This window comes from Drosophila subpulchrella, chromosome 3L (assembly GCF_014743375.2).
Source record: "Drosophila subpulchrella strain 33 F10 #4 breed RU33 chromosome 3L, RU_Dsub_v1.1 Primary Assembly, whole genome shotgun sequence".
Classification (NCBI taxonomy): Eukaryota; Metazoa; Arthropoda; class Insecta; order Diptera; family Drosophilidae; genus Drosophila; species Drosophila subpulchrella.
In genome coordinates this window covers 13,546,035-13,571,972 of record NC_050612.1, presented here as the reverse complement: position 1 = coordinate 13,571,972, position 25,938 = coordinate 13,546,035, and the positions used below count along the sequence as shown (strand labels likewise).

At 43.7% G+C, this 25,938-nt stretch overlaps 7 protein-coding genes and 1 non-coding gene across 10 annotated transcripts; 5 read left to right on the top strand and 3 right to left on the bottom strand.

Annotated features, from left to right (window-relative positions):
• The first annotated feature begins 4,279 nt into the window (after positions 1–4,279).
• Positions 4,280–10,464, top strand: LOC119553379. Of its 2 annotated transcripts, XM_037863731.1 has the most exons (5): positions 4,280–4,414; positions 5,853–7,643; positions 8,041–8,907; positions 9,130–9,428; positions 9,495–10,464. In XM_037863731.1, exons 2-5 carry the CDS (start codon positions 5,862–5,864, stop codon positions 10,096–10,098), a joined length of 3,552 nt encoding a protein of 1,183 aa, XP_037719659.1. In that variant the 5' UTR covers positions 4,280–4,414; positions 5,853–5,861; the 3' UTR covers positions 10,099–10,464. The 2 variants fall into 2 exon arrangements, with proteins under 2 accessions (XP_037719659.1, XP_037719660.1); XM_037863732.1 differs by lacking the exon at positions 8,041–8,907.
• A 1,357-nt stretch (positions 10,465–11,821) lies between these two features.
• On the top strand, positions 11,822–13,152 carry LOC119554710 (uncharacterized protein CG45076). The gene is made up of 2 exons (XM_037865721.1): positions 11,822–11,921; positions 12,123–13,152. The coding sequence occupies exon 2, from the start codon at positions 12,143–12,145 to the stop codon at positions 13,076–13,078; it is 936 nt and encodes a 311-aa protein (XP_037721649.1). The 5' UTR covers positions 11,822–11,921; positions 12,123–12,142; the 3' UTR covers positions 13,079–13,152.
• Positions 13,153–13,584: 432 nt separating this feature from the next.
• LOC119552684 lies at positions 13,585–14,302 on the top strand. Its single transcript, XM_037862404.1, has one exon. The coding sequence runs from the start codon at positions 13,681–13,683 to the stop codon at positions 14,245–14,247; it is 567 nt and encodes a 188-aa protein (XP_037718332.1). The 5' UTR covers positions 13,585–13,680; the 3' UTR covers positions 14,248–14,302.
• Positions 14,294–17,456, bottom strand: LOC119552679 (coiled-coil domain-containing protein 186). Its single transcript, XM_037862398.1, has 7 exons — positions 16,631–17,456; positions 16,391–16,510; positions 16,270–16,333; positions 16,057–16,211; positions 15,849–15,991; positions 15,549–15,729; positions 14,294–15,317 (listed from the first exon to the last, which is right to left on the bottom strand). Exons 1-7 carry the CDS (start codon positions 17,348–17,350, stop codon positions 14,373–14,375), a joined length of 2,328 nt encoding a protein of 775 aa, XP_037718326.1. The 5' UTR covers positions 17,351–17,456; the 3' UTR covers positions 14,294–14,372.
• On the top strand, positions 15,431–15,503 carry Trnam-cau. Its single transcript has one exon. It is a non-coding gene; the product is annotated as a tRNA-Met (tRNA).
• A 67-nt stretch (positions 17,457–17,523) lies between the features above and the next one.
• On the top strand, positions 17,524–18,812 carry LOC119552681 (probable tRNA N6-adenosine threonylcarbamoyltransferase). The gene is made up of 3 exons (XM_037862399.1): positions 17,524–17,697; positions 17,760–18,445; positions 18,504–18,812. Exons 1-3 carry the CDS (start codon positions 17,583–17,585, stop codon positions 18,744–18,746), a joined length of 1,044 nt encoding a protein of 347 aa, XP_037718327.1. The 5' UTR covers positions 17,524–17,582; the 3' UTR covers positions 18,747–18,812.
• On the bottom strand, positions 18,760–19,844 carry LOC119552682 (fat body protein 2). Of its 2 annotated transcripts, none has more exons than XM_037862400.1 (3): positions 19,663–19,844; positions 19,206–19,607; positions 18,760–19,141 (listed from the first exon to the last, which is right to left on the bottom strand). In XM_037862400.1, exons 1-3 carry the CDS (start codon positions 19,804–19,806, stop codon positions 18,851–18,853), a joined length of 837 nt encoding a protein of 278 aa, XP_037718328.1. In that variant the 5' UTR covers positions 19,807–19,844; the 3' UTR covers positions 18,760–18,850. The 2 variants fall into 2 exon arrangements, with proteins under 2 accessions (XP_037718328.1, XP_037718329.1); XM_037862401.1 differs by having other exon boundaries at positions 19,206–19,604.
• A 671-nt stretch (positions 19,845–20,515) lies between these two features.
• Positions 20,516–25,031, bottom strand: LOC119552683 (tubulin polymerization-promoting protein homolog). Its single transcript, XM_037862403.1, has 3 exons — positions 24,895–25,031; positions 21,199–21,601; positions 20,516–20,880 (listed from the first exon to the last, which is right to left on the bottom strand). The coding sequence occupies exons 2-3, from the start codon at positions 21,592–21,594 to the stop codon at positions 20,698–20,700; spliced, it is 579 nt and encodes a 192-aa protein (XP_037718331.1). The 5' UTR covers positions 21,595–21,601; positions 24,895–25,031; the 3' UTR covers positions 20,516–20,697.
• Between the last annotated feature and the right edge of the window lie 907 nt (positions 25,032–25,938).

The window sequence follows — 25,938 nt, the reverse complement described above, 5'->3', positions numbered from 1 at the left end:
ACACTGCCCCACAAGCTTAGCTGTCGCTTGATCGTATTACGATCGGGCTGTGTTTTGGCCATATTCCCTCCCCTTCACACATTCGTGTGCCAATGGATCGTCGCGGGCCGCGCAATACGATCCCCTATTGTCAAGGTTGTCCGTCAAAAGTTATGTCATTGTTCTTGACCTACTACACTTCTCGCGTCAGCACACCCCTTTAATAAAGCTTTAGCACACCATGATTTCGAATACTTTTTCACATTACAAATTTATTGGATAATATTTAGGTCGGCGAGTGCCGTGGATGAATAACATAATGTTGGCTAAATCATATGGAAATTAAACTAATTGACAATATTTGGTTAGCGGAGAGTATCGAATTTACCACCGATGAAGGTGCACACATCAGCAAAATGCTGACTATTCACGACTACAAAACGTCGCTCAGAGAGCTCTTGCAATTGTACATACAACAACAAGGCTGATACTCGCCGCTGAAAAAGTTTATATTAGTCTATAAAACTGTAGGATACTGCACGGATATTTATATATGTATGCTTATAAGAAAGGAACCGTGTTCCGACAAACTTACCCCCTCTTTAAATCCTGGGCGATGAGATCTCGACGCTCCGGATCCTGGGCTTTGGAAAATATTATATTGGATATATATATATATAAATATACGTGCACCAAAATACGGCTGTTCTTAGGTATACCAATTCACTTAAACACAAAATATATAGTTATATTATGCCAGAGGCATGCGACTTCTTCAACGGCTGTTCATCATGATTCGCACTTTGTCTATCGATTCGGTTGGTTTAAATGTATTTCAGTGCATGTTTGAATGCTTCCAATGTTTTTTTGTTGATTTTCACTTGTTCTTCAATTGTATTATAAGAGGATATTGGTCTTGGGTTATGCTTCACTTTGGTTGGCTCGATTAACACATTTATATTGCATCACTACTTTCTCCGACGTATGCTATTGGTCGCTACGCCTCTGAACGGATGGCTCCTACAGCTGAACAATTTTCAGGAGCATGGATGGGGATCACGGGTACTGCGGCTACAAACATCACAGTATGACAGATGTCGTCCTTATTGTTGATCCTCTCCACGTTCTTTGATGACAATGGCGGCGCTGGTCCGACTCCTCAGAACCTTTCGAGCTGCGATTTGTGTCCTCCTCAAGGACTGTTGGATATGGTGGTTGGTCCTGGTGGCAGAAGACTCCGTGGACGACTACCCCAGGGAAAGTCGTCTTCCCTCGGAGCTGCCGGCTTCCGTCAGCAAGACACACAAATGGATTCTCCTCCCAGCTCTATTTGTCTAAGGTCTTTTATACGAGACTAGAGCTTTTACTTGGCTGCCGGTATGGATCGGATAAACTAGGTGTTCCCACCTAGGATTACTGTTTCTTGATATCTGCTATCTTGGGAGTCAACGGCCGGCTGTTGCCCCTTGCCAGCTACCGGAGTATGGTTACCAGTAGGTTGATCGTGGCCGTTGTTCTGGCCACGCGACACCCGAGAGTTGCCGAATTGCATTTTCTTCTGCCTTTACCAGTATGAGTCTCGTTAGTCACATGCACCCCTCCTCCTGTCTAATGATTCGTCGTTGTTTCTCTATGTGAATCTTTCTATGTGGAGGGCGTACGTAACAGTTCCTAAGGAAACGACCTGCAAGGTATGTAAACTTCGGCTTGCCGAGATTGGGTTTACTTTTTGTTTTTGGCTAAAAACTATTAATTTAAAATACAAAGGATTTTAATAAATTCCAATCGGCATGATAATCAGGGTTGAATTTACATCTCAGCAAAAATTAAGCTCTAAATCCATGCCCAATAAATAATGGTTGGCTTAACGAGATTGCCAAATTGTTTTTGGCCAAATGGTGCGTGTGGGTGGAAGACCTCAACTTGTTGAGCAATTGACACAAATCTAAGTCGGGGAGTCGTCAGACCAACCTTGAACAAGTGACAATTCCTATTTTTTTTGCCTTTTGGACTTGAACTGCGTCAAGTTGTGTGAGAAAGAGAAAGAAGTTATACTAAGAAAGAGAAAGAGAGAGTGCTTCAGGCAGAGGAAGCTAACAAAGTGGAGCAAACACGATTCCCACACAAATCCATTTGGGCAAACAATTAACAAGTTGCCCATAATTAACATAGGCCACATGTGTTGTAATACTGCTGTCCAAGAAATGAGCAAAACGTTGAAGAGCGCCAAAAATAGCCATGAATATATGCCAAATCTCAAATGAAGTTCCAATAACGAGCCCCTGAACCTGTAACCCCATCGGATTACACACTCTCCACCTGGCATTAGTTGTCTCCGGCGAGGTCCAAGTTCAAGTTCAGTTCATCAGCTACTGGGATTTACCAATGGCTAAGTTTCAGCAAACCGACAACATTTTTTTTTTATCAGGGAAATCAGCATAAGTTACTGCATATGGGACCAAAAGATACACTCTACGTACCATATTTATTATAAGTACACTATGGTCATGACTTGCAACTTTCTTGTAACTTGCTCTTATTAAAAACCCAAATAATAAAACTCGTAAAGTTTTAGGAACATGTTAGGTGCAACTAAATATTTAAGTATTTAATTAAATTTAAAACAGCATCTAAAACATTTTTTTAAATTTATAAGAAAATAAATATGTTTATTCTTTTATTGAACACATTAAATGTTAGCTTCGAGTTGATAGCTATGTACACACTGAAACAAGATTTTCAAAAAATATCTAAAATTCAATATACATTCCTACAATTCCATTATAATTATTATTTTTGAAATAATGTTTTAAAGGGTGTTTGTTTATTTATGATATATAATTTATTTATTTATATATATTTTAACTATTTAAGTGCTACAAGTCGATCTTATAACTGGGGCACTAGGCAGATATTCACTTCATCTCATCGATATGCCCAAAAGTTAGGGTATACCAAACTATGATTAGCGGAATTAACAAACGATACGAATCAGGTTCGACGCACCTCCTTCAAACAATGCTCGAAAAGCCCAAAGTGCTCGCAGAGTGAGTCATAAAAAACCCGATGGTCAAAAACTACGCCACTGATTGATAAAAACTCCACGAATTAATCACGAACAAATAGCCGAAAGGTGTTTGCCAAACAACCCAGAGTGGCGACAATACCAACTGCGGCAAATCAATGCGATTAGCATAATTTCGAAGATCTGTTCATTATCAACTTTCTTGGAATGTTTAACATAAAACGCCACTTAAGTGGGGCTAGATAAACGACTCCAGCTCATCGAACCAAGGTCAGTAACACAAGTCGAAGCCACTGGATCCACTGGATCCACTGAATAACAATGAGAGCCACTTCGAACAGCACTGACCACACACAACACAACCATGATAATGTTCGGGATTTGAGGTAGTGGCACCCGAACGTGATCATCGTGAATAAGTTGGGGGGAATGTCTCTAATTTTTATGAACTTCGGGTAATTCCGCAAAGCACTTTTTGATTCACAGCGGGCTAGGTTTTGAAAACGAACCTCCGACCGATGACGTATGCATTGACCATGGGTTAAAAACCAGACGATATTAACTGAACTGCACCCGAAAAGAGAGGCATAAATATACAGAGGGAAAAAAAGAGATGGGGAAAGATGAATGTATGCCAAAAGATCCGGTTTGAGGCAATGCCCAATTTTGCCCCTTTTCATGAGGTTTTTTATTATTCGACTGCTCCTTTCTGACCCAATTCATAATTTCAGAATTGCATAATCCCGGTTTCTCAAGCAACGCCTTTCCGGGAAGCTAAATTTGGTTATTTAAAATTTGGTCAGAGCTCCCCAGTTGAAAGCCGTTAATAACAAAGACCAATTTGGGTGTTTTATATGGTCACTAATTTTTAAGAGATGAGTTAATAGAGTGATAGTTTTGGGTCTTGGGGTTTTCTTAACGATAATAATATTTCCTATCTAAGTGATATTTCCGCCTAGACCCTCTTTTAGTGACCTCCAGTAGTTTAGCAGAATTGGGGATTTGAGGGGAAAAAACCCATACGAAAAACGATTGCCCACAAAAATCAACACTGAGAAAGAGAGGTTGCCAAACATTGTCGCCGTTGCCGCTTTTTGTTTCTTTTGTTTTGGGCTACCGATTCGCAAACTTAAGCGATCTGTGAGTGCGACAGAGATGGAGGGGCGACCAGAAAGAGACAGCGAAACGTTGGAGCTTGACTTCGACGCTGCGCATGCGCAGCTTTTGTATAAAATGTGCGCGGCCAACGAAAGCGAAATCAGTGAACGATCTGCAGACCAACGAAAAGCACAATCGGTGCAGAAAGCGAGTGAAGTGAAAGGATAACATATACTCCACAAATTGCATAAGGATTATCCGAAACAACAGTGATAATTACCAAATTGGATTATTAAACTTGACATAAAAAAGGTGAGTGAAGTGATGCAAATTACCCAAGTGAACTCCAGTGAACTGAAAGCAAACTAATTAAAATTAGTTGCAATTACTTGTGCGTCTCCAGCAGATAAAATTATGGGTGTTATATATATTTTCTATAATAAAAACTCTTGGTCAAGAGCCTCCCCGCCAGCAGTCAAATCGCAATAGCAAAACTTTCACTGCGAATACAAAGGAAAAACCTAAAAAAAGTTTCCCAAATCCCACCAATCGGCATTTAGCATCGCTTACGATCATTTCTCGCCAAAGAAAAGCCAAGCAAAAGAGTTGCCGGTAATTTGCAATGCAACGCTGCACACAACTTCCGCCCAAAGAGCAAACTAAAAGAAATCCCCAGATTCGTTTACATAACTTGGAAATACATTTTTGATGCACTTGAAAAAACCAACAGCAAAAATATATATTGTTCATGAATTGAAGTTGGATATTAAACTACATATAATGTTAATCAGAACATGCATATATATTTTTTTATTTTTTATGTATAACATACTTTTTATAAATAGTTATTCAAGAAGAAAAATACTTAAAAAACATTATATCCTTGCTACTTTCAAAAGGGTTTTCCAGTTCATCCGACTCAAATTTTATAAGTTTATAAGTCACAAAAACAGATTGTGATTTTCCTAAAACAATTATTTATATAAAATTTAATTTTAACCCTTATAAAATCATCACTTGTCAATACAAATTGATAGACTCCTTTTTGTCCAAGTGTAGCCGATCTTTTACAAAATCCGCCCTCACTCTGAGCCGGTGACATAACTGCAATGCAAACGACCATAAAAAAGGCTGGAAAGAAAAGTGAATTTTACCAAATAAGAGATACACGAAGCGGAAAGCGGCTGTCAGGGCGAGAGATCAACTTGAGCGATGGTCGCCAGTGGGATTGCACTCGTAGGCTTGCTAAATCTGAAGGAAAATTACCTCATAAATTACAGGGAGCTGCCGCTATAACTCCCTCCATCCCCCCATTTCGAGCAAAAGTAACGTACAAAATCAAGCAATTAAGTGCGACGGTCTGCGACCTCCAACGAAAGTAAAAGTCTTATACGAGAGTCTGAGTCACGGTGAAGATTTCGTGATGTTAACCGGTTTCAGTTTCGGTTTCGTTACGGATTGGTTAAGCCACAGATGGTTGGAGAAATGTAAACTGGGACAATGACTTGGGGTAATGGTGTCAAGATAGCCAGTTATGTCATAACCAATCATGACTAAACCTCTTCATTTATTTTCCTCTTCAAATAAAAGATGAAGAAGACTTTCAATTTTAAAGTTTGTCAACAAGTTAAGCCAATTTTGTACGATTATGATTTTTGAACATGGTTAGGATGGTATAATCTATCACAAATAAGAACCAATCCTTCTAGAATTGTGCTCTAAACCCTATATATTTATCTATCCTTTTCAGATCTCCACCATGAGAATAAGAGCTAGCCTGTTGGCAGTTGTACTGCTGGCCACAGCCTCCTTGGCCGACGATTCCAACTGGGGCAACGAGTGGTCGCCCATGGAGGATGCCACACCTAGTCGTCGATCTGTAGATACCAAACCCGCCGAACAAGCCGACATCCAGGGACGCTACCTGGTCCACGAGACCATCCAGAGCAACAGCACCACCCAGATTGACGAGGTCATCGAGCAGCTGATCAACTCCCGCCGGGAGGGTCGCAATCTCGGAGAATACGATGCCGTCTATGCCGATGGAAACATCGATCAGGCTCTTCAGCAGGGAAATGATCTGCAGGCCCGCAATCTCATCCGGGATAAGCTTTGCGGTCTGGGACTCATGAGCTGCGATGTGGAGGAGAAGCGTCCTTTCTACTCGACCATCTACGCCCAGGGTCCTCCTCCACCATCTGGTTTCAGTGGTGGTCCCTATGGACCAGCCAAGCCCATGCCACCACCGAGCTACTTCAGTGGTCGTCCGCCCATGGGTGGTCCTCCCGGATCTTACGGACCTCCGCCAAGCTCCCTGAACTCCTTTGGCCCTCCGCCAAGCTCGGTGAACTCCTTTGGACCTCCCAGGAAGGTGGGCTACGAGGGACCCTACAAGCCAATGTCTGGACCTTACAGGCCATCGGGACCTGGTGGCTACCTGGAGCATCCTCCACCATCCGCCATTGATGGCTCATCCGATGGAATCACCTACACCAAGCCACCACCTGGATCTCTGATCTACGACAGTAAGCCACCAGGACCCATCTACACCGGAGGTCCTTCTCTCGGTGCCGGACCCGTCTTCACTGGAGCTTCCAATGGAGTTCCCCCGTACAACTATGAGAATCCCGAGAGTGGCATTCAAGGTGCCAGCTCTGCTCCCAATGGTTTCTACTCGCAGCAGTCTTCCGCTTCTTCCTCCTCGTCTTCATCCAGCAACAAAGTGATCGTGGGAGCACCCATCGATGCTCTCCAGCAGCATGTGCACCATCACTACCACCATGTGGAGGGAGCCGAGGGAGCCAAGGTGCCCAGTGTGCCCATTCCCATTGGAGCTGGCCAGACCATCAACACTGACTTCAGCGCCCTGGCCCAATCTTCTGCCACTTATACACCATCTATTCAGTCCTCCTCCGGATCCAGTTACTCCCAGTCGAATGCGTTTAATGCTGGTTTCAATGGTGCCTCTCAGGGTGGCCTCCTTTCGCAGAACGGATTTGGTATTTCCCAGAAGCCCACTGGAGATCTGTACAAACCGAACTCTGGAGATCTGTACAAGCCGAACTCGGGACTGGGAAGCTTTGGCAACAGTGCCTCTGGAGGATTCAGTGGATCGCCCAGCTCCAGCTACCACAGCCAAAACCCCGACTACTACAAGAAGGAACTGCAGAGTGGAGCCTCTAACCAGTACAATGGCATCTCTGGTGGCTACCAGGGACAGGGTCAAGGACAGTACCAGGGTGGCTATGACACCTCTCGCCAGCAGATCGTCGACTGTCAGTGTGTGCCCATCTCTCAGTGCCCCGCTGCCGATCGCATTGGACGCAAGGAGGATCTCATTCTGCCCATCGATCCCAGGAACCTGGGCAAGGACATTGAGGCTCTGAGTGACGATGCTGTGGCCAGCAATGCCACCACTTCCGTTGAGGGAAAGAAGGCCGAAGAGAAGTCTGATAAGGATGAAAAGAAGCGCACTCGTCGCCAGGCTGATGCCGACCAGAAGGATGATGAAGCCAGCGATCTATCGCTCGATGCCCAAGGGGTAAGTCCATGAAAAACTCTAGTCCTAGTTTAGGTAGTGCCCGACTAATGCCAAATCACACATGGTTCACATGGACCACTAATTGAGTTCGAAATGAGCTCCACCCCCCCACACACACACATCCAATCAACCAATAAATCAATCAGTCAACCTATCAACCAATCAACCAACCTGACAACTGCACCCATCGTTCAACGCTCCAAGCTCAACTAAAATACCAGAGTGCAAATCGGTTCCGATTAGACCAGTCACTAATCCCAGAACTAAACCAGCTAACCAAGCACGACCTTTGTGATCGCACGCCTGCAACATGCAACCCGCAACCTGAAACCTGCATCCGACAAACGGAAATGGAACTCCACCTGTAGCGTTCTTATGTTTTCCCCTCAAAAAATAGAGACAATCGCCGCTCGGAGGATCTCCATTGGCATTGCCCGCCCTCCAGGCCATCGAGCTGATCCAACGAAAGGTGCTGCCCACCTATGGTGTTAGCTTTGGTCTGCCCTATCCCGCCGGCGGATATGGAGGTTATCCCTCGAATATCCTTGGTGATCATGTGCCCGCCCAGAACCCCTACTTCGGTTCAGTGGGACCAAATGGCCTGAATCTCGGTCTGGTGAATGTGAATCCCCTGGTTTCGGTGCAGGTGGCCAAAACGGAGTATGGCGAGAAGGTGGTCAAGCCACTGGTCAATCTCCATGTCACCCCGAATGCGAATATCATCCAGAAAGTTGGAGACTTCTTCAAGCGAAAGCCGGCCGAAACCTATAGCCATCATTATCACCACCACGATCACTATAGTGGCTACGAGCATCACGACTACGATCACCATGGCCACCACGATCATCATGACCACCATTCGTATCCCCATTTCTATGAAACATCTGGACCTGGTCCCCACTTCAGTGTTGAAATGGTCCCAAGTACTCCGGTCTTTGAATATCACAGTGGTCCTACCCAGTATCATCATCACCACGAATCATCGCCCTATGAGAGCTCCTTCAACTCAATATATCCTGGCTCTGGTCCTGATTTTGGTGGCTTTGGCGAGTACTCACAGCATGTGGAACGAAGTGCCAATGTAAGCGGAGGTGAGCCCTCCTTCGGTCGTCGTGGCAAGCAGTTGAACCTGGGACCTCTCTACAATATTCCCACTCCTGCTCCTGGTAATGCAGCTGGCAGTGATCGGATCACTTTTCCCAGGGATCGCAGGCGCAGGAGCGTTGAGGATGGTGTGTGGGCGGGAGCAGCTCCTGAGGAGCAGGTAACCATGTGTTGATCAAGGATTATAGGGTTACTCAGTCGTTATAATATCATGATTATCCATGTATTTATTGGAATTCTTAATTATCCAACAAATTTATAGATTATCAAAGTCAAATTCTCAAAAAACCAACTAGAAATCCATATATTTCGACATTTGGATTAGCTTTCCCGCTTTCTCCCCACATCTAGCTAATTTCCACCCATTCTTTGATATTTTTAGCGCGCTTATTATGGTAACCGACCTGTGGAGAAGACCTGCCGCATCAACGAGGTCTGCTGCCGTCGTCCCCTGCGTCCCCAAGCTCCTCCCCAGCAATTCGGTCGCTGTGGAGTGAGGAACGCCGCCGGAATCACCGGTCGCATCAAGAACCCCGTCTACGTGGATGGAGACAGTGAGTTCGGCGAGTACCCCTGGCATGTGGCCATTCTGAAGAAGGACCCCAAGGAGTCGATCTACGCCTGCGGTGGCACACTCATCGATGCCCAGCACATTATCTCCGCTGCCCATTGCATTAAATCGTAAGTTCTAAAGTTCTTTAGGAATCTTACATCAGAGGATTAATCTGTATCATTTCTTTCATCCAGTCAAAATGGCTTCGATCTGCGTGTGCGTCTGGGCGAATGGGATGTGAACCATGATGTGGAGTTCTTCCCCTACATCGAACGCGATGTGGTCTCTGTGCACATCCATCCCGAGTACTATGCCGGCACTTTGGACAACGATCTGGCTGTGCTGAAACTGGATCAGCCCGTGGACTTTACCAAGAATCCCCACATCAGTCCCGCCTGTCTGCCCGACAAGTATTCCGATTTCACTGGAGCTCGCTGCTGGACCACTGGATGGGGCAAGGATGCCTTTGGAGAGCACGGAAAGTACCAGAATATCCTGAAGGAGGTGGATGTGCCAATCCTGTCGCACCAACAGTGCGAGCAACAACTGAGGAACACCCGACTGGGCTATAGTTACAAACTGAATCCCGGATTCGTGTGCGCTGGAGGAGAGGAGGGCAAGGATGCCTGCAAGGGTGATGGCGGAGGTCCTTTGGTCTGCGACCGCAATGGAGCCATGCACGTGGTGGGAGTGGTGTCCTGGGGCATTGGATGCGGCCAGGTTAATGTTCCTGGAGTCTACGTGAAGGTCTCCGCCTACCTGCCCTGGATCCAACAGATCACCCAGAGCTATCAATGATTAACGGAGCACCAGGATGAAAAGCACGAGGAGGAGGTGACTGGCTACCATGCGAATACCTCTGGACCCATTCCGGATGACACATCCTCCTCTTCCGACGAGTTCGTTTTCCACTTCTGACCGAAGCCATCCCTAAAATCTACTTCTATTGTGGCATTCGTCATCGTATTTATCAGCGTCGTCACTCTTATTTATTACGAATGCCTCTTTTGTTACCTGTTGTATTTTGTTATATATATCGCCCCCTCACTTCACTTCACTCCACCAATTGACCCACTCATTCGCAGCCCACAATTGTTACTTAATTGAGGACGCACAACCGTCGCGTCACCACTTGTTGATATTAATTGTAACTTGTATCTTGTACGCCTGAGTTCCGATTTTGTCTTGTAAAATAGTGTTTGTCATAACTTATTTATTTATGTATTTGTAATAAATTTATAATTATGTATTTAAATAAAAAATAATTTATATAAAATATTTGAATACTATTTTTTCTTGGGGTGGAATGAATATAATACTTATATTATTTATTAAAATATAAAGCATTTAAAGTGTCACGCCACTCTAGATATTTATATTTTGTTATAAGTTTCAATAAAAATCGCTTTGATATATCTTCTGATTTCGGAAGTACAATTTCACATCGATTTGGAAGGCTTTTAAAAAGAATTCAAAAATCAATAATGTAAAAATTGAGTTCAGCATTGTTTTGGGTCGGCTTTAAATAATATTTATCCAAATAGGATAAATAAAGAGTACCGCAAATATATAGATATTTATGTATTTTCTATAAAATATAAATAGTTTTAAAAGAGAATTTTGAGAAACCAATCTTTTATTTTTTGATGGGCTTTGATTGGATTGTAATATTTTAGGGTGCCTAGCACAGGTTCAAGATTTAGTATCACATAGACTGGAATATCATTTAAAATGTATTCCAAGATACTTTAGAGGTACCCCTAAAAGTTAACTCCCCAACGGGGAGTTTTTTATAAGTACTTACATTATATAATTTTCCAATTAAAATTATATTCAAATTTTGATTGGAAAACCTTGAAAGGCCAGACTTCCCCTGTTTGTAAATTGCCAAGTTAGCTAGTTAATCTAACCGAAAGCGTAATCCCCGAAATGGCTCTCCCTGCATCGTTGCACTGCGAAACCCGCCAAAAGCGCCACTTAAAGTTCAATTACAAAGTAGTGCAGCACATAAAATGCAAATTAAATTTAAGACATTAACAAACCATAGGAGACCGACCACTTTACACCGAACGTTTGGTCAGAAAAACGTGCCAACGAAGCATTAAAAGACGCCACCGAATCTTGGTCGCCGAGCTTCCTCGATGGGATGGACTGGACAGAGATGGGTGTAAAGGTGCAATATGTGTGGACCCGACTCCACATCATATAGTGGGCAGAGCCATTCAAATAGCTTAAAGTATGAAAATCATAACATGCCTGTGATCAGTTAAATTTAAAAACCGCAACCGACTTTCCGCAACTTGAAAACTTAATGCTCGGCTGGCGTCTCTGAGAGTCTTATAAATTGGGCACTTCCATTCAATTTGAAGTTCAATGCAGTTTCAGCAGCGATAGCGAGATGTACGGCCAAGGATTACGTTTTCTTCTCGCCCAACTTGTTTTGGGTAAGCCGGGAAATCCCCCTTTCAAGGGAGATACAAAATAAAAATCTGTGAAAAGTGTAAAAACATACCAACCTTAATCCTTTATATCAAATTATTTAATTGTCCGAAAATCTATTGAAAACTGGTGGGTTTTTAAGCATATACAAAATACCATTTGGAGTTTTTACATTGAGAATGGTAAAATAAATATAAATTTATAACAAAAATAAATTTGTAAAAAAAAACGACTACAAAAATAAAATAATCAAAATTTTATGATGTTGCTTGCATCAAGTAAATAATGATTTGTTCAAAAATTTAATTTTAATCCGTGAACCTAATAAAATAAACAAATCTTAAATTTATTATACAGTTTTTCTAACCGCTGTATCCTTTTAGTCCTCCTTTTGGCCCATGTGATGAGTCGCCTTCACAAGAGGAATGGCTACCACTACAGGCCGCAGCAACCGCCTCCAATCCACCAGGGTGGCTACTTCGAGCCCCATCACCCGGCAGTGGAGCCCCCGGAGCCAGAGAAGCCACAACACAGTCCCAAGAGCTACTACAGTCCATCGGGAGGAGGTGGCGGAACCTCGTCTTCGAGCAAGGGATCCGGTGGCTACAGCATCGGCAGTGGGCTGCGATCCATTGCCCAGGGATCCGCGGATCAGGCCCACAGTGCGGTGAGCAACCAGCATGCGGCTGCCAAGCAGGCGGCTTACATAGCCCAGAACACCCTGGCTCAAGCCGCTTCCCAGGCGGCGGCCACGGCTCAAGCGGCTCTGGTGGGCAAGCAAGTGGTTCTCCAGGAGTTGGAGCAGCAGGCAGCCGAAGCACAGAGATCCCTCTCCCGTGAGCTGGAACAACTGAAGGCGGCCAAGATCTCCTCCCGACTGGCCCAGCAAACGGCCCAGGCGGCCCATCATCACATATCCGTGCTCACGGCTGCCGTTAATAATGCCAAATCCGTGGCGGAACAGGCGGAGCAGACCTCCACGGAGGTGAACAATCAACTGGCCTCGCAATCCCAGATGGTGGGTCAGTCCAAGAACCGGTTGGAGCAGGTGGAGGAGCAGTTGCACCAGGCGCGGGTGGACTACGCGGCCACCAAGGAATCCGCCTTAAAGGCGGCCAACTCAGCGGCTGCTGCCCAGGTGAATGCATCCAAGGCGGCCCAGCATGCCACGATTGGACTGCATGAGAGCACCAATCCCTCGGCCCATGGACACGATGGTCAGGAGCTGGGAGGAGAAGAAGAGTCCTACGACGAGCACCTGGATCCCAGCGGAGGAGGAGGAGTGGGCCACACGGCCGTGGGGGAAGAGCTAGGCGAACATGTCCACACTCCCTATTAATGAAGGATTTGCTATCCCATGCTACATTGGATTAAAAGTAGTTGAAAACTAGTTACTCTGAACTAAGCTTAGCTAAAACCATTATTTATGTAAATAAAATAAAATTAAATTCAAGTCAGACTAAAGTGGCTGTGAGTTGTAAGCACATTAAAATGTATCAGCACTTATGGATTTCTATTGTTTCTTAATATTTTAATAATTTATTTCGTGTTATTTTAAGGACACGGAATAAATTGTAAATTAAAGTAAGTACATTTTTTTGAAATTGGAATACAAGTCATACATAAGTTCAATAACGAGTATTACTAAAAATGATGTCCATACATTTGGAAGCCATTAGAATTAATTTCTGTTCTGTATTTTCCATCATCATCAAAATCATTTTTTTGTTTTGTTTTCTATTTCAAATGGATTTAAATTACCTATTTAGCGAGAAGCATTGCCAACATAAAAAATCGCTTGCCTTAACAGCTCTTTTATTCTCTCAACAGCGCTGTTAAAGCAACCGGCACAGCTGTTCGATTTCCCGGTGAATGGCAACCGCACTGTTTTTTAACTTTTACCCGAAAATTCAATTAAAATTAGTTAAATAACCCTACAAAATGGCCCAAAAGGTGATCAAGTACTTCGGTCGCACCACGGACTTCCGCGGCAACACATTGTGGGAGCTGGTCTCGGAGCTGCCCAACTGGGGGGTGGGCCGCCTGCTCATACGTAACATGTTCCAGCGATATCCGGAGCCCTGCTACATGCGGATTTTGAAGGTGCAATCGGTGGACGAGCAGCCCGGGGAGATCCGCAAGGTGCGCGTCACCGTGGAGAAGACCTGGCGCGGAGTGACCCAACCCAAGCCCGTGGAGATCTACAGCACCAGTTACAAGGCTGACTACGAGCTGGTGCCCCAGAACCAGGAGGCCAGGTATCTGGAAAACAACAAGAAGCTTGAACCAGTGGTGCTGCCTACCATGATTGACCTTCCACCCCTGCTCCGCGAGCTGGTATCGGAGGAAACGGGCAATCCCAATCCCCAGATGAAGGTCCACTACAAACTAACCCACAACAAACTGGCCAGATTGGCCAAGGATGGTGAGAAACCCACCATTAACTTCGAACTGGGTCTGGGACAGCCGAAGCCCGTGAGCGCCAAGCTTTACGAGGGAATTTTATAAGCCTGGTACTTTGTTAAAATATTAAATACATATATTATACACTTAAACATAAGAACATACGATTTGTACACTATTTATACAAGGGTTACTATGGAATGGAATACAGATTTTAAGAAGACTGGCTCTTACTTGCTACCCATCTCCAGGGAGCGTAGTTTCCTCGTGAGATTGTCCACTTCGATACCCAACACATCGAGGTTTTCCTTCAGCGTGATATTCTTCAGCAGCGTGTCCTCCAGCACAGTTTGTAACTTCTTGTTGATCTCCAAGGAGAGTTCCAAGGACATGGCCTTGCTTTCGCCGCCCGCCTTCGAGGATCCGCCATAGATCGCCGCCATGATGCCATTTCCGTACTTGACCAGCTCGCTTTTGTTTTGATCGCTGCGAGACGTGGTCAGTGCGCCCGCGGTCTGATCCCTGAGCATGTAGTGCTGCACCACCTTGGATTTCTTCTGCACCTCGGACACCAGAGCGGCCGTGTGATTTTCCAGGAACTCGATGCGCTCCGTTTGGCGGGCCGTGGCCTGCTGGAGACGCAGAATCCGCTCCACGAGTACTTTTTTGGACGGTACCGCTTGAAGGTCTTGCTGCGGTGGCGGCTGTTGCACAGTTGTGGCACTACTGGCCACCGTTTCCGATTCGGAGGACTCGCTGGCCCGCCGACTGCCGCTGTGCAGGCTGCCGTGGCTACTGGAACGACTGTGACTACGCTGTGGAGGATTTTCCGCGGGGTAGCCATTGATTGCCTGCTGGCAATTGCTGCAGTAGCTGATGGGAGTCTTAGATTCCGTAACTCCCCTTTTGTACTTGTTCAGCTCCCGATGAAGCTCTTTCAGCACGGTGGCATGCTTGTGCTGGGTGGCCTCGTAGTCTCCTTGGACATCCTCCAGCTTCTGCTTGGTCAGCTCGTACAGCTTGGTCTTTTCAGATAAATGCTTGGCCAACAGCAGTCGCTCCTCGCTCTTCTCGGACGCCTCTAAACTAAGCTGCTGCTCCAGTTGATTGTACTTGGAATCGTAGGAAAGCTTCTCCTGCTTCAGTAACTTGTTTTCAGCATCGAGTCCTTGGGCCTGCAAAATAAAAATACATGGATTCTGATTATAATGGATCCTTAAACTGCTGCCTTTCAAAGGCTTCTGCTATTGGCCTTTATAGGGTCTTCTTAAAATGCGGGTTACACATGGCCTCGGTGGCGCAGTTGGCAGCGCGTAAGTCTCATAATCTTAAGGTCGTGAGTTCGAGCCTCACCCGGGGCATGTTAAATTTTTTATAAAATCTTTTTTATTTTTATTTCCACTTACCTTGGCCTCCGCCAAACAAATGTCATTCTGCAGTTGCACAATAAGCTCACTCATCTCCTTGTTTATAGTAAGCAGCTCCTGTTTTTTAACTTTCAGTTGCTTCAGGTCCGATTCGTTGTCTTGGGCCAAGGCCTCCAGTTGTTGGACTCGCTGTTGTTCCTCCGACAGCTTTTCTTCGTTTCTGGAAAGGAAATACAAAAAATTATTATTAGTTATTTATTAAAGGCGATTTAAAATAGTTTATATTTATAAGGGACCCTCTTCAGACCATCATCAGGAAAATTAATAATTACTACTTACATGGTGTTTTGGGTACGTAGAAGCTGGAGTTCTTCTAGTTGTCCCCTGAGTTTTGCAGAGTTAAGTAGCTCATTGCTGTAGGAAGCTTCTACGGAATTATGCAGATCTCTTAAACGATTAAATTCCTCTGTAAGCTGGTTGTGCTGCAATGACACCGGAACAGAAAACATTAAATATCCATAACGATACATCGAGAACTTGACTTTACCTCTGCGGTAATCTCCTGAAGTTGATGTTGCAATTCCTTGTTGGCTTCGCTTAGTTTTAGCTGCTCTTTGGTGACTTTATCCAGAGCCTCAGTCTTGCTGGTAATCTCGTGTTTCAAGAGTATTGTGTTGGCTTCAAATTCCACTTTTAGCTTTTCTGTAAGTGGAGAAGGGTAATGAATGTTTAAGCACTATCCGTGGGAAAACAAACATACCATTGGCCTTTTCTTCCATCTTATTGGGTGCATTCTTCTCTTCTTCCAGTTTGCGTTCTACAACCTTTAAGGGGCATAAAGATGAATGAATGGGGATAATACTTAGTTAATCTTTACTTACCGCCTTGGCTTCTGTTTCGATGTTGAGTTTGTTAATGTGATACTTCAGCTTGGACTCCAAGTGACCCAGTTCCGTTTTGTACTTTTCGCACTCCCGCTGATACTTCCTGACTTCGTTGCACTGATAGGACCAAGATAAAATGTTATGATAAGAGGTTATTTATCTATACAGGCATTTTGTGATGGCAGATTAATGATTAAGATATAGAATTTATACTACACTGCATATATATCAGCCCACCTTGTCATCGATGATGTACGTCATGCGGGACTTCTCCTCGCTCACAGCCAGGAATCTGGTGGACACATTCTTGACCTCCTTCTTGGCCTCGGCCAGCTGCTTCTCCACCGCCTCCTTCTCCTTCTTGGCGTCTATGAGTAGCTTCTCCTTCATGGCAAACTTGATGACGGTGGCCTCCTTCTCCCTGTTGGCCGTGTCCATTTCCTTGCGGCAGGCCTGTTTCTCCTTGCCGAGAATGGCGTTCTCCCGCTGGATGAGTGTGATCATGTTGTCCTTTTGCATGTTGGAGGTGCGCAGTTGCTCCAACTGCTGTTCGTAGTTGCGCCGCTGCTCCTCCAACTGGGCCAGACAATGGACATGGGACAGGATGTCGTTTTGCAGGGGTTTCGAAATATTCTGCTGCAGTTCCTCCTCAATTTCCTGGGCCTGCAGATCCTTGTAACGCAAGCTGAGTCCTTCCTCTTCAATTGGCATTTGCTCGAGCACGGCTTCCTTGAGATCCTGCTCCATTTTGGCCTCATCATGGTCCGCTAATTGGCCTCCAGAAGGCTCACTTTGTGAATCGCTTTCTTCCAGCTGCTGTTCAATAAAATCCGTTTTCTGTTCCACGTCTTCACTTGTTTTCTCCTCAACATGGCCCAAATCCCGGCTGGAATCGCCGTTTTCCACCTTGGCCGGACTCTCCACCTCAGCCGGCTTTGTTGCCTCAGCTGGTTCCATAATTTCTTTGGGTTATTTTATCATTTGTTTAAATTTTACAAAAGAATTTCGCGTACTTCTCGCTATACAACAAAAGTTTTGATATTTGCAAAGCAGCTGTTAATTTGGAAGAGTTGGCAGTCCCGTTTGTCTAAAGTGACCACATTTGGTAATTCATTTTTCTATTAAGCAACAAGGGGCACACTGGTGTTTGTTTACAAAATTATTTTTATACTTTTAACACATTTTAATTATGGTTTGCGCTTTGGGCATTGAAGGCAGTGCCAATAAAATTGGCATTGGCATAATTCGGGATGGTGAAGTACTGGCCAATGTGCGAAGGACGTACATAACCCCACCAGGAGAAGGTATTTTGGGGAATCTTAGCAACCGGCTTTTTAGAGATTTCATCTAATGACCTATTCAACAGGTTTCCTGCCCAAGGAGACGGCCAAACATCACAGGGAAGCCATCCTGGTCTTGGTCAAGGCCAGTTTAAAGGAGGCACAGCTAGAACCCAAGGATCTAGATGTTATTTGCTATACAAAAGGCCCAGGAATGGCTCCTCCTCTGCTGGTCGGAGCAATTGTGGCCCGCACATTGTCGCTTTTGTGGGACATTCCCCTCCTCGGCGTGAATCACTGCATCGGCCACATCGAGATGGGTCGCCTTATTACCGGCGCCCAGAATCCCATTGTCCTCTATGTAAGCGGCGGAAATACCCAGGTGATTGCCTACTCCAATCAGCGGTATCGCATCTTTGGCGAAACCATAGACATTGCCGTGGGCAATTGTCTAGATCGATTTGCCCGCATCATCAAGCTGTCCAACGATCCCAGTCCGGGCTACAACATAGAGCAGCTGGCCAAGCTGAGCAGTCGATATATTAAACTACCCTATGTCGTCAAAGGCATGGATGTGAGCTTCTCGGGGATTTTATCTTACATCGAGGATCTGGCTGAGCCGGGCAGGAGGCAAAATAAGAGAAAGAAGCCACAGGAGGAAGAGATAACTAACTATTGCCAAGCCGATCTTTGCTACTCGCTGCAGGAGACTATCTTCGCCATGCTGGTGGAGATCACAGAGCGCGCCATGGCCCATTGTGGCTCCAATGAGGTGGGCTAAAAACACTCTCCTTTATTTGCACCTGTAGCTAATCGCCTCCTTTCCGCAGGTCCTTATAGTCGGAGGCGTGGGTTGCAATGAGCGGCTTCAGGAGATGATGCGTATTATGTGCGAGGAGCGTGGCGGCAAACTCTTTGCCACCGATGAACGTTACTGCATAGATAACGGGCTGATGATTGCCCATGCCGGTGCAGAGATGTTCCGCTCTGGCACCAGAATGCCCCTGGAAGAGGCCTTTGTGACCCAGCGATTCCGAACAGACGAGGTGCTGGTCAGCTGGCGGGAGGATTAATCACAAAAAGGACTTCTAAATGTGCTACGTTTGTTTATTAAATAACTAATTTCCATGTTCAGATTTGTATAGTGTGTGTTTAGGATATGGGGAACTATCCCCGCTTATAGGGCCTGCTCCTTGCCCGTCCACTGGGGCTTCATTTCCAACGGAAACACGCGCTTGCCCTCGATGACATAGACAGCTCCGTTCTTATCCTTCTCAAGCACATTCAAAATGCAGCGAGAGACATCAGCGGCACTCTGCTTGTTCAACCTATCCAGGATCCTATAGGTCTCGTCACTGGTCTCCGGAAAGATAATCTTTTCCGTAAAGTTGGTAAACATATCCGTCATCGTAGCTCCAGGACAGACAGTAACAAACTTGATGCCAGATCGCTGATAATACTTTTCATTCTGGAGGAGAGAGGAAGCTTATTATAAATCTGGATTCGACAAATAACAAAATGACTCTTGTTACCGCCAAGCAGCGAGTGAAGTTGATGATGCCCGCCTTGGTGGCTCCGTAAACGGGAATGATGAACATCGGATCCAGACCCACCACCGAGCTCATGTTGACCACGATGCCGCCCTTGCCGCCATTATCCTTTCCCATGTAGGGCAGGGCGCTCAGCGTTGAGTTGATGATGCCACCGAGATTCACCAGCAGGGTCCTTTGCACATCCTTGTCATTGAAAATGCCAGCCACATTGACCACAATATCGATGTTGCCGAAGGTCTTGGCAATCTCCTCGTAAGTGGCTTCCACACCCTTCTTGTTGGCCACATCCATCTTGACGATCATCACGCTCTGCGTGGGATGAGCGGCGCGAAGTTTCACAAATTCCTCCAGGTTATCCTGTAGATCGATGATGGCCACCTTCTGGGAAACGAAGTTTATAGATATAACTTTATACAGAGCTGTTTATATAACCCACCGCTGCTCCGGCGGCCAGGAGCTGCTTGGACACCTGCAGACCGATTCCTCCAGCTCCGCCGGTCACCACTGCATTCTTGCCGCGAAAGGACATCTTGGTCTGGCTGATATTTGTAGTAGTCGGGTGTATTCCTTGGGGCTTCATCAAGCTCAGAGCTCCTCAGTTGCACTGCTGACTTGTAATAGCATTGTTCGTAGCTTTTATAGTTATTATCCGAGGGTTATATGATATATCTTTGAGTGACTTTGGATCGGCTGCAATCAATAGCTAGTTTTCCACTTGCTCTGGGTTAGGATTATGCAAGCTCATGCCGCCATATCGATTTCCATCGTCTTCTGGTCGCTCTAGCGTTCAATCTGCTTCACACCGCTCTGGTTTTCGCGATGTCAGCTTTGCATCAATGATAATGTCATTCCAGAGATAAAGCAATGATCTCTTAATAACATTCTTCCAATGAGATCTTCTCAGCATTCAATGGGACACTTCTAAAATACTTTACGAACTCGGGATATTAATAAAAGATGGAAGTAAAATCCTTCCATATAGTGATTTCTATCCAATAAAAAAGATATCAATATAAATATTTTTAAATTCTTTTATTCAAGCAAAATTCTTATGAGAACATAACATATGTATGTCGTATATCTTTGGTTTCTATATATGATATTTAAATTTCGTTCACAAATTGCAATATTAAAAGTTTATCTCTTATCTTAGGACTAGCAAACATGGATTCGAGTACCATGAAATATATATAAATTTGATTGGGATTTGCTTTTGAACTTTTTTGGGCCGCTTCAGAGTTTTACGTATCGAAGGAGAACGCAAGAAAACCATAATAATAGAACTCAAAAACGAAATCAAAATATATCAATTTATTTGTAAGCACTTAAATTATCACAAACTTAGATTATGTACACAAAGATAAATTATTGCAGCTACCAAACGAAATGGGAGACATTAACTAAGGAAACACAAAAGTTAGAAAGACAGATTTAAGATAGGGTGGGCGGACGTAAACGTTGGATTCCCCATTTAGTGGGCGTTATCGTAGGTGTCCTTGTGCTGGTAACCACTCACATAGCCGGATCCATCGACAACATTCCGTCTGCCGGCGATACCCTTGCCCTTTCCGGTGGCATCGAAGCGTTCCTTGTGGGAACCAGTGTACTTGCTGGTATCCGTGAGTCGATCCACAGCAGCTGCTGCCTTTCCAGCCTAAAACAAAATTGAAACAAAAATTAGTTTGGGTCCCATAAATAAGAAAAAAGAAAATTATATATAATTTGATGACTACATATTTTGATCAATAAGCATTTAAACTGAAAAAATTCATTTGAATAAAAAAATGGCTAGGGGCGGTGTTCGAACACGGTCCTCTCTCTTTCCCATATATGTTTGTAACATAACACAAATAACATTTAAATACTTGTTATTAAGAATTTAGACATACTTGGATAAGACTTAATGGAATCTGCAGCATTTAGAACTGACTTTAAATTCGTTTCTTTTTTAATTTAGATTTTAATAACCCACCGAAACGGAAAGAACTCCTGGAGCTCCACAGCCTGCCAACTTCTGCTTGATCTCCGACAGCTCCACCTTTTTCGTCTTGGCCAGATCCTCCAGGAATTTGTTGTAGTCGCTGAGTGAGATCTTCATGGCCTTGAACTTCTTGAAGTGGATGCCCGTATCCGTGGTGGTGATCTTCTTGTCGATAACCTTGGCCTGCTTCATCCACTTGTCACTCTGCGAGAGCGTGATCAGCTTGCCATCGGACTTGCAGTCCCCGAACTTGGAGAAGGCCTTGAACTGATCCGAGAAGCTAACCTTGGGCTCATCCTCCAGAGCCAATTGGGCCAACTCGGCCGCGGGGACCTCAGGGGTGGGAGCTGGAGAGGGGCTTCCATTAGCTGCTGCTGCCTCGGACATGATGGATCTATTAAATATTTTGAGGTCATTAATATAGGTGTTATAGATTCCCAGTTAAAAAGGATTTAGTTTATCCACCATTTTTGAAGAAATATTATTAGAGACTCTTAAGACTTTCAATACTCAATACGCAATTATACAATGACCAAAACTTCTCCATTTGCTTGGTTGAAATAAGGGTCATTAAATGTTGATATTATGCATAGCCTGATAGGTCAGTTTTCCATTTACAACTTTGTTGTGGTCCCTGCCATCACGCAATATTTCCTAAGCATTAAATCACCTACGCATTTGCTCACCTGTGGGCCACAACGCTCACCAACATTGTGGTGGGTCTTGTCTGTCTTTCTCAACTAACCAGGTTCTATCCCCATACGTAGCTCTACGAGAAGCTTATCTGTATTTTACTCAATTCCCTTTAGCAATGCTATCAGAGTTTATACTGGACAATAACACAGCTATACCCACCCGAAGCTCTATCAGATGATTTTTGAGAGGCAAACAAAGCAAATGAAAATTTGGGAGAGATCTAATAACGAAATGGCGTCATCTGTTTGGTTCCCCGTCCCCTAATGAAGCCAATTATCGTCTTTTTGTAAAACCCAAATAAACAAAAGCAAATAGCCAACAGGTTTGACTCACCTAGGTTTCTCTAAGGGGTCAGAACTTAGCGGTAGCTTGCGAGATCTATTATGATAAGTCTTTAACATACAGTTACCATAACTTTAAATTGGTTAGGGGAACATTGCTTTAGGTTTAACATAAATCACGACTCTGGACTTAAAAACTAACAAATTCTTTACTCTAACAACCAAAAATTAATTATAATAATAAAAGTCAATAATAATATGGTTAAAGCATACTTTAGTAAAGACGAGGGATTTTAAAAAATAAACATTTACCACACTTCCAAAAAAAGTATTTTATTTATTTATCTTAAGTTTCCTACCCATTCCCAAAAATACCTTACTTAATTTGTTAACCATCGTACGTGGCATAAATTAGGATGATAATTTAGTTTTAAAATTGCTTGTAGCATAAATTGTCCCCGTGTTTACAGGCTACCCAACACGAAGTTGAAAAGGTATTGTATGGCAGAGCAACCGAATCCTCATCCTTCCATAAACAGTAAATAAAACGTGAGCATTTATTGGCGGGGCCATTAATTACGCACCACTTAAGGCTGGAAGTTAAAGCCCCAGGAGAGATGGAAGCTGTTTGGGGAACCATTTAAGGGGGCGATAAGATTGGGACCGCAACCAGTTTGGAGTCCTCTATCCGTGAGTTATGATGCTGTGGCTTGTGCCTGGACAGATGTTAACAAATCGAAATGGAAGGGGTTGTGGGTATGGGTATGCACCAATCGCCATGACCTTGATGCAGGCCGCCGAGCATGTCAAATACTGTATCTATATACCAACCCCAAGCCCCATTCGCAACCCAAATCGAAAAATGAGTGAGTCGAGTCACTGCTTATGTCATCGCCTCATTACGCCGGCTCTTGATTACGCTGCTTTGGGATCAGCTTTAAATAGCTCTGGGGTGAGGCAATTTCATAGCCCATATTCCCCAGATAATCCATCGAAATCATGTATTCAAACCAACTGGTTAATTGAGAGCATTGCATGCATCTTAAGACCGCCTGTCATTAATCATCCCAATGGTCCAAGACCAGGGTTATTGAACTTGAACTCCGCTCAAGACGAAACAAATTACCGGACCCGTCCCCGGAGAAGACTAATGGAACCCTTTACTCCGCCCTTACTTGTAATTGGAACCCATAAATACTGGGAAACAAGAAAAGTTGACAAACTACACGACAAAAGAAGTTGGAATATGCAAGAAGAGCTTAAAGATTTTTAAAAACTTAAGCAAAACGACGGAGGAATGCGCTATATGGAGGTATAAATATTGTAACCTTTTGGTATTTTAAAAAGTTCTTTCCTTCTAAAACTATAATTTTTCTATTTTTCGTTTTGTATTTAAATTAGGAAATGTACTGATAGGCATTAAAAAAAAATTTCTTTCTAGAACATGTGATTCATATTAACAAGTTTAGAATTTATTATCCATTTAAAAACAAAACGGATGCAATAAATTATGAAAATCGAAACCGGAAACATCAATCTTAAGATTTTACCAAGATAATAACTACACAGGATGTGTTGAACAAATTTGGATTCTACATATTAAGTACACTCATTTTTAATATTCTTTGACAACGCAAAGCTAAGATACCCCTCGCGAACAAGACCGCAGAAAATCAGGCAGTCTGATGGGGAGTGTGGATAGTCTAAATCAGAAATAATCCGCTTTGGCTGTCAGACCATAAATAATTCGCTTCTTCTCATTTCCCATCTCTGTTTTGGTTTCTTTCTCTGTATTTCTGATCAGGGGAACAAGTTCTCATCCAGCTCCAGTCGAGCATTGCGAATTCGTTGCCAACATTTTAATTAGTTTTTAACCAAAATGGTAAAAGTTAATTGGGAATATTTATGGTCAGAATTTGAATAGGAATATGAATGGGTTATAGATAGCCATGTGTAGAAGAGAATGGACTTCCTGGAGAGGAGGCGAGTGGGAGGTCGTAATTGTAAGCCCAACCTACCTCAAGTGGACTGAAGAACAAATAGATGATGAAGGGAAAATTGGGTCATCTCGATGTATATTTATAAATAAAACATCGGTGGGGGGGAGAAACATGAAATACTGCACCAGATATGAGTTTACGTGTGTATATAAACATTCTGAAATTTTAGCGCCTCGTACTGAATGCATAAATTAAAATGAAATTTTTTGTGGGGTGCCGAAACAGGAAGCAAAGGGGATTTTGATACAGCACGCAACGCAATAGAGGAATCATTGACTTAGGGGACTTATGCTCTAGGCATAATATGTGTATGTAATATATTCCTACATCACCACTAGCCCAGATGACATCACTGGGAGCTGGGAAACGCGCAAGCGCCAGTTTGGAGAAGGGGTTTCTGGGGGCTGGGGGTTCTTCAATTTCAGACTGATGATTTAAACACACGCATATATACACACGGAAGCGGGGAAACTGCGCCTAAAACCAGGCCTCCAAACGGAAATTGAAAACAATGTCCCAGGAACAATAGAAAAGGGGAAAGCGATTGGCGGTAACTGGGTCAGAATCTGCTCTTGAAATCCTAAGCTGCCTTTTCTGTAGACTAGGAAAATAACCTTGGTTTTTATCTTTTTAAAGGTCCAGGATACACCAACACTTTAGAATTAAAAAACAAGTATCTTTCTAATATTTCTTAAAACCTTTTAACTTACATTTGTTTTTAAAAATGTACCAAAACTCTTGAATAAATCTCCAAAAATTATTTCTAGTATTCCTTGGATATTTTCCAACTACTTTAAGGCAAGCGCGCGAATGCTGGCGATGTCGAAACTCAACTGTTTGGACAAATGCGCAGCCACTGGCTAGCAAAGGCCCAAGCGGCGTATGAGTGATATTTTTGTTTTGAGTGAGCTTTCGTTGAGTGAAATAGAAGCAACAAAAGGCCAGAAAATCCTCTACAACATTTTATCAAAACGAAAGACGGCAAAACAAACCATCAGCAAACATAAATTCCTAACTTTCTGAATGTGATAAAGAAAAAGATTTGATTTTATACACACTTATACTGACCCCTAAAATGTTTTTCAAGCGATGACTTCATTTCGCAAAATTTTATTCACCGAAACTAACAGCGAAAGCCACACGACCAAGCCATTTATCAAAAAGAAAAAAAAACGAGACCCACAAACAACTCAGAATAACAAAAGTGACGTTAGGCCCCAAAGTCTTATCAAACCAACAAGTTCCACTCGAAATTTGGTTTGTTGTGAGTGTAGTTCTGGAAGAAAAAGCTTAAAGCTTTTCCTGAATTTATATAGTAGAAGGGGGAGGGGTTCGCTATATAGTCTGAGGTTGTAAAACAGTCAATTTGTATGTGTCCGCCGCCAAAAGCAGAAAACGATGCGTGAAATTTTTGACAAAAACACGCACAACAAGTGCCAGACAATTGGAATAATGAGGGGGGTCTTTGGGGAGGGGTTACTGGGTGGTGTTTTTGGGGTGTGACTAGGGCCTTACTAACCAGTGAGCTCATGCCAAGGTATGCAAATGAGTTTTTGTATTTCAAGCGATTAAGATTTGGTGATCGCCCTACTTGGTAAATGGGTTTTTTGAACTCCTCTATTTTGGGCAATCAGGAAAAAGTAAAAGTCAAAAGGAAATCATAAGGAAATTGCTTCGCACACAATAAAATTATTTAACAAAATCCCCAGCCCAAAGCCCTAAACAAACCTTAAATGAACGAAAAAAAAACTTTG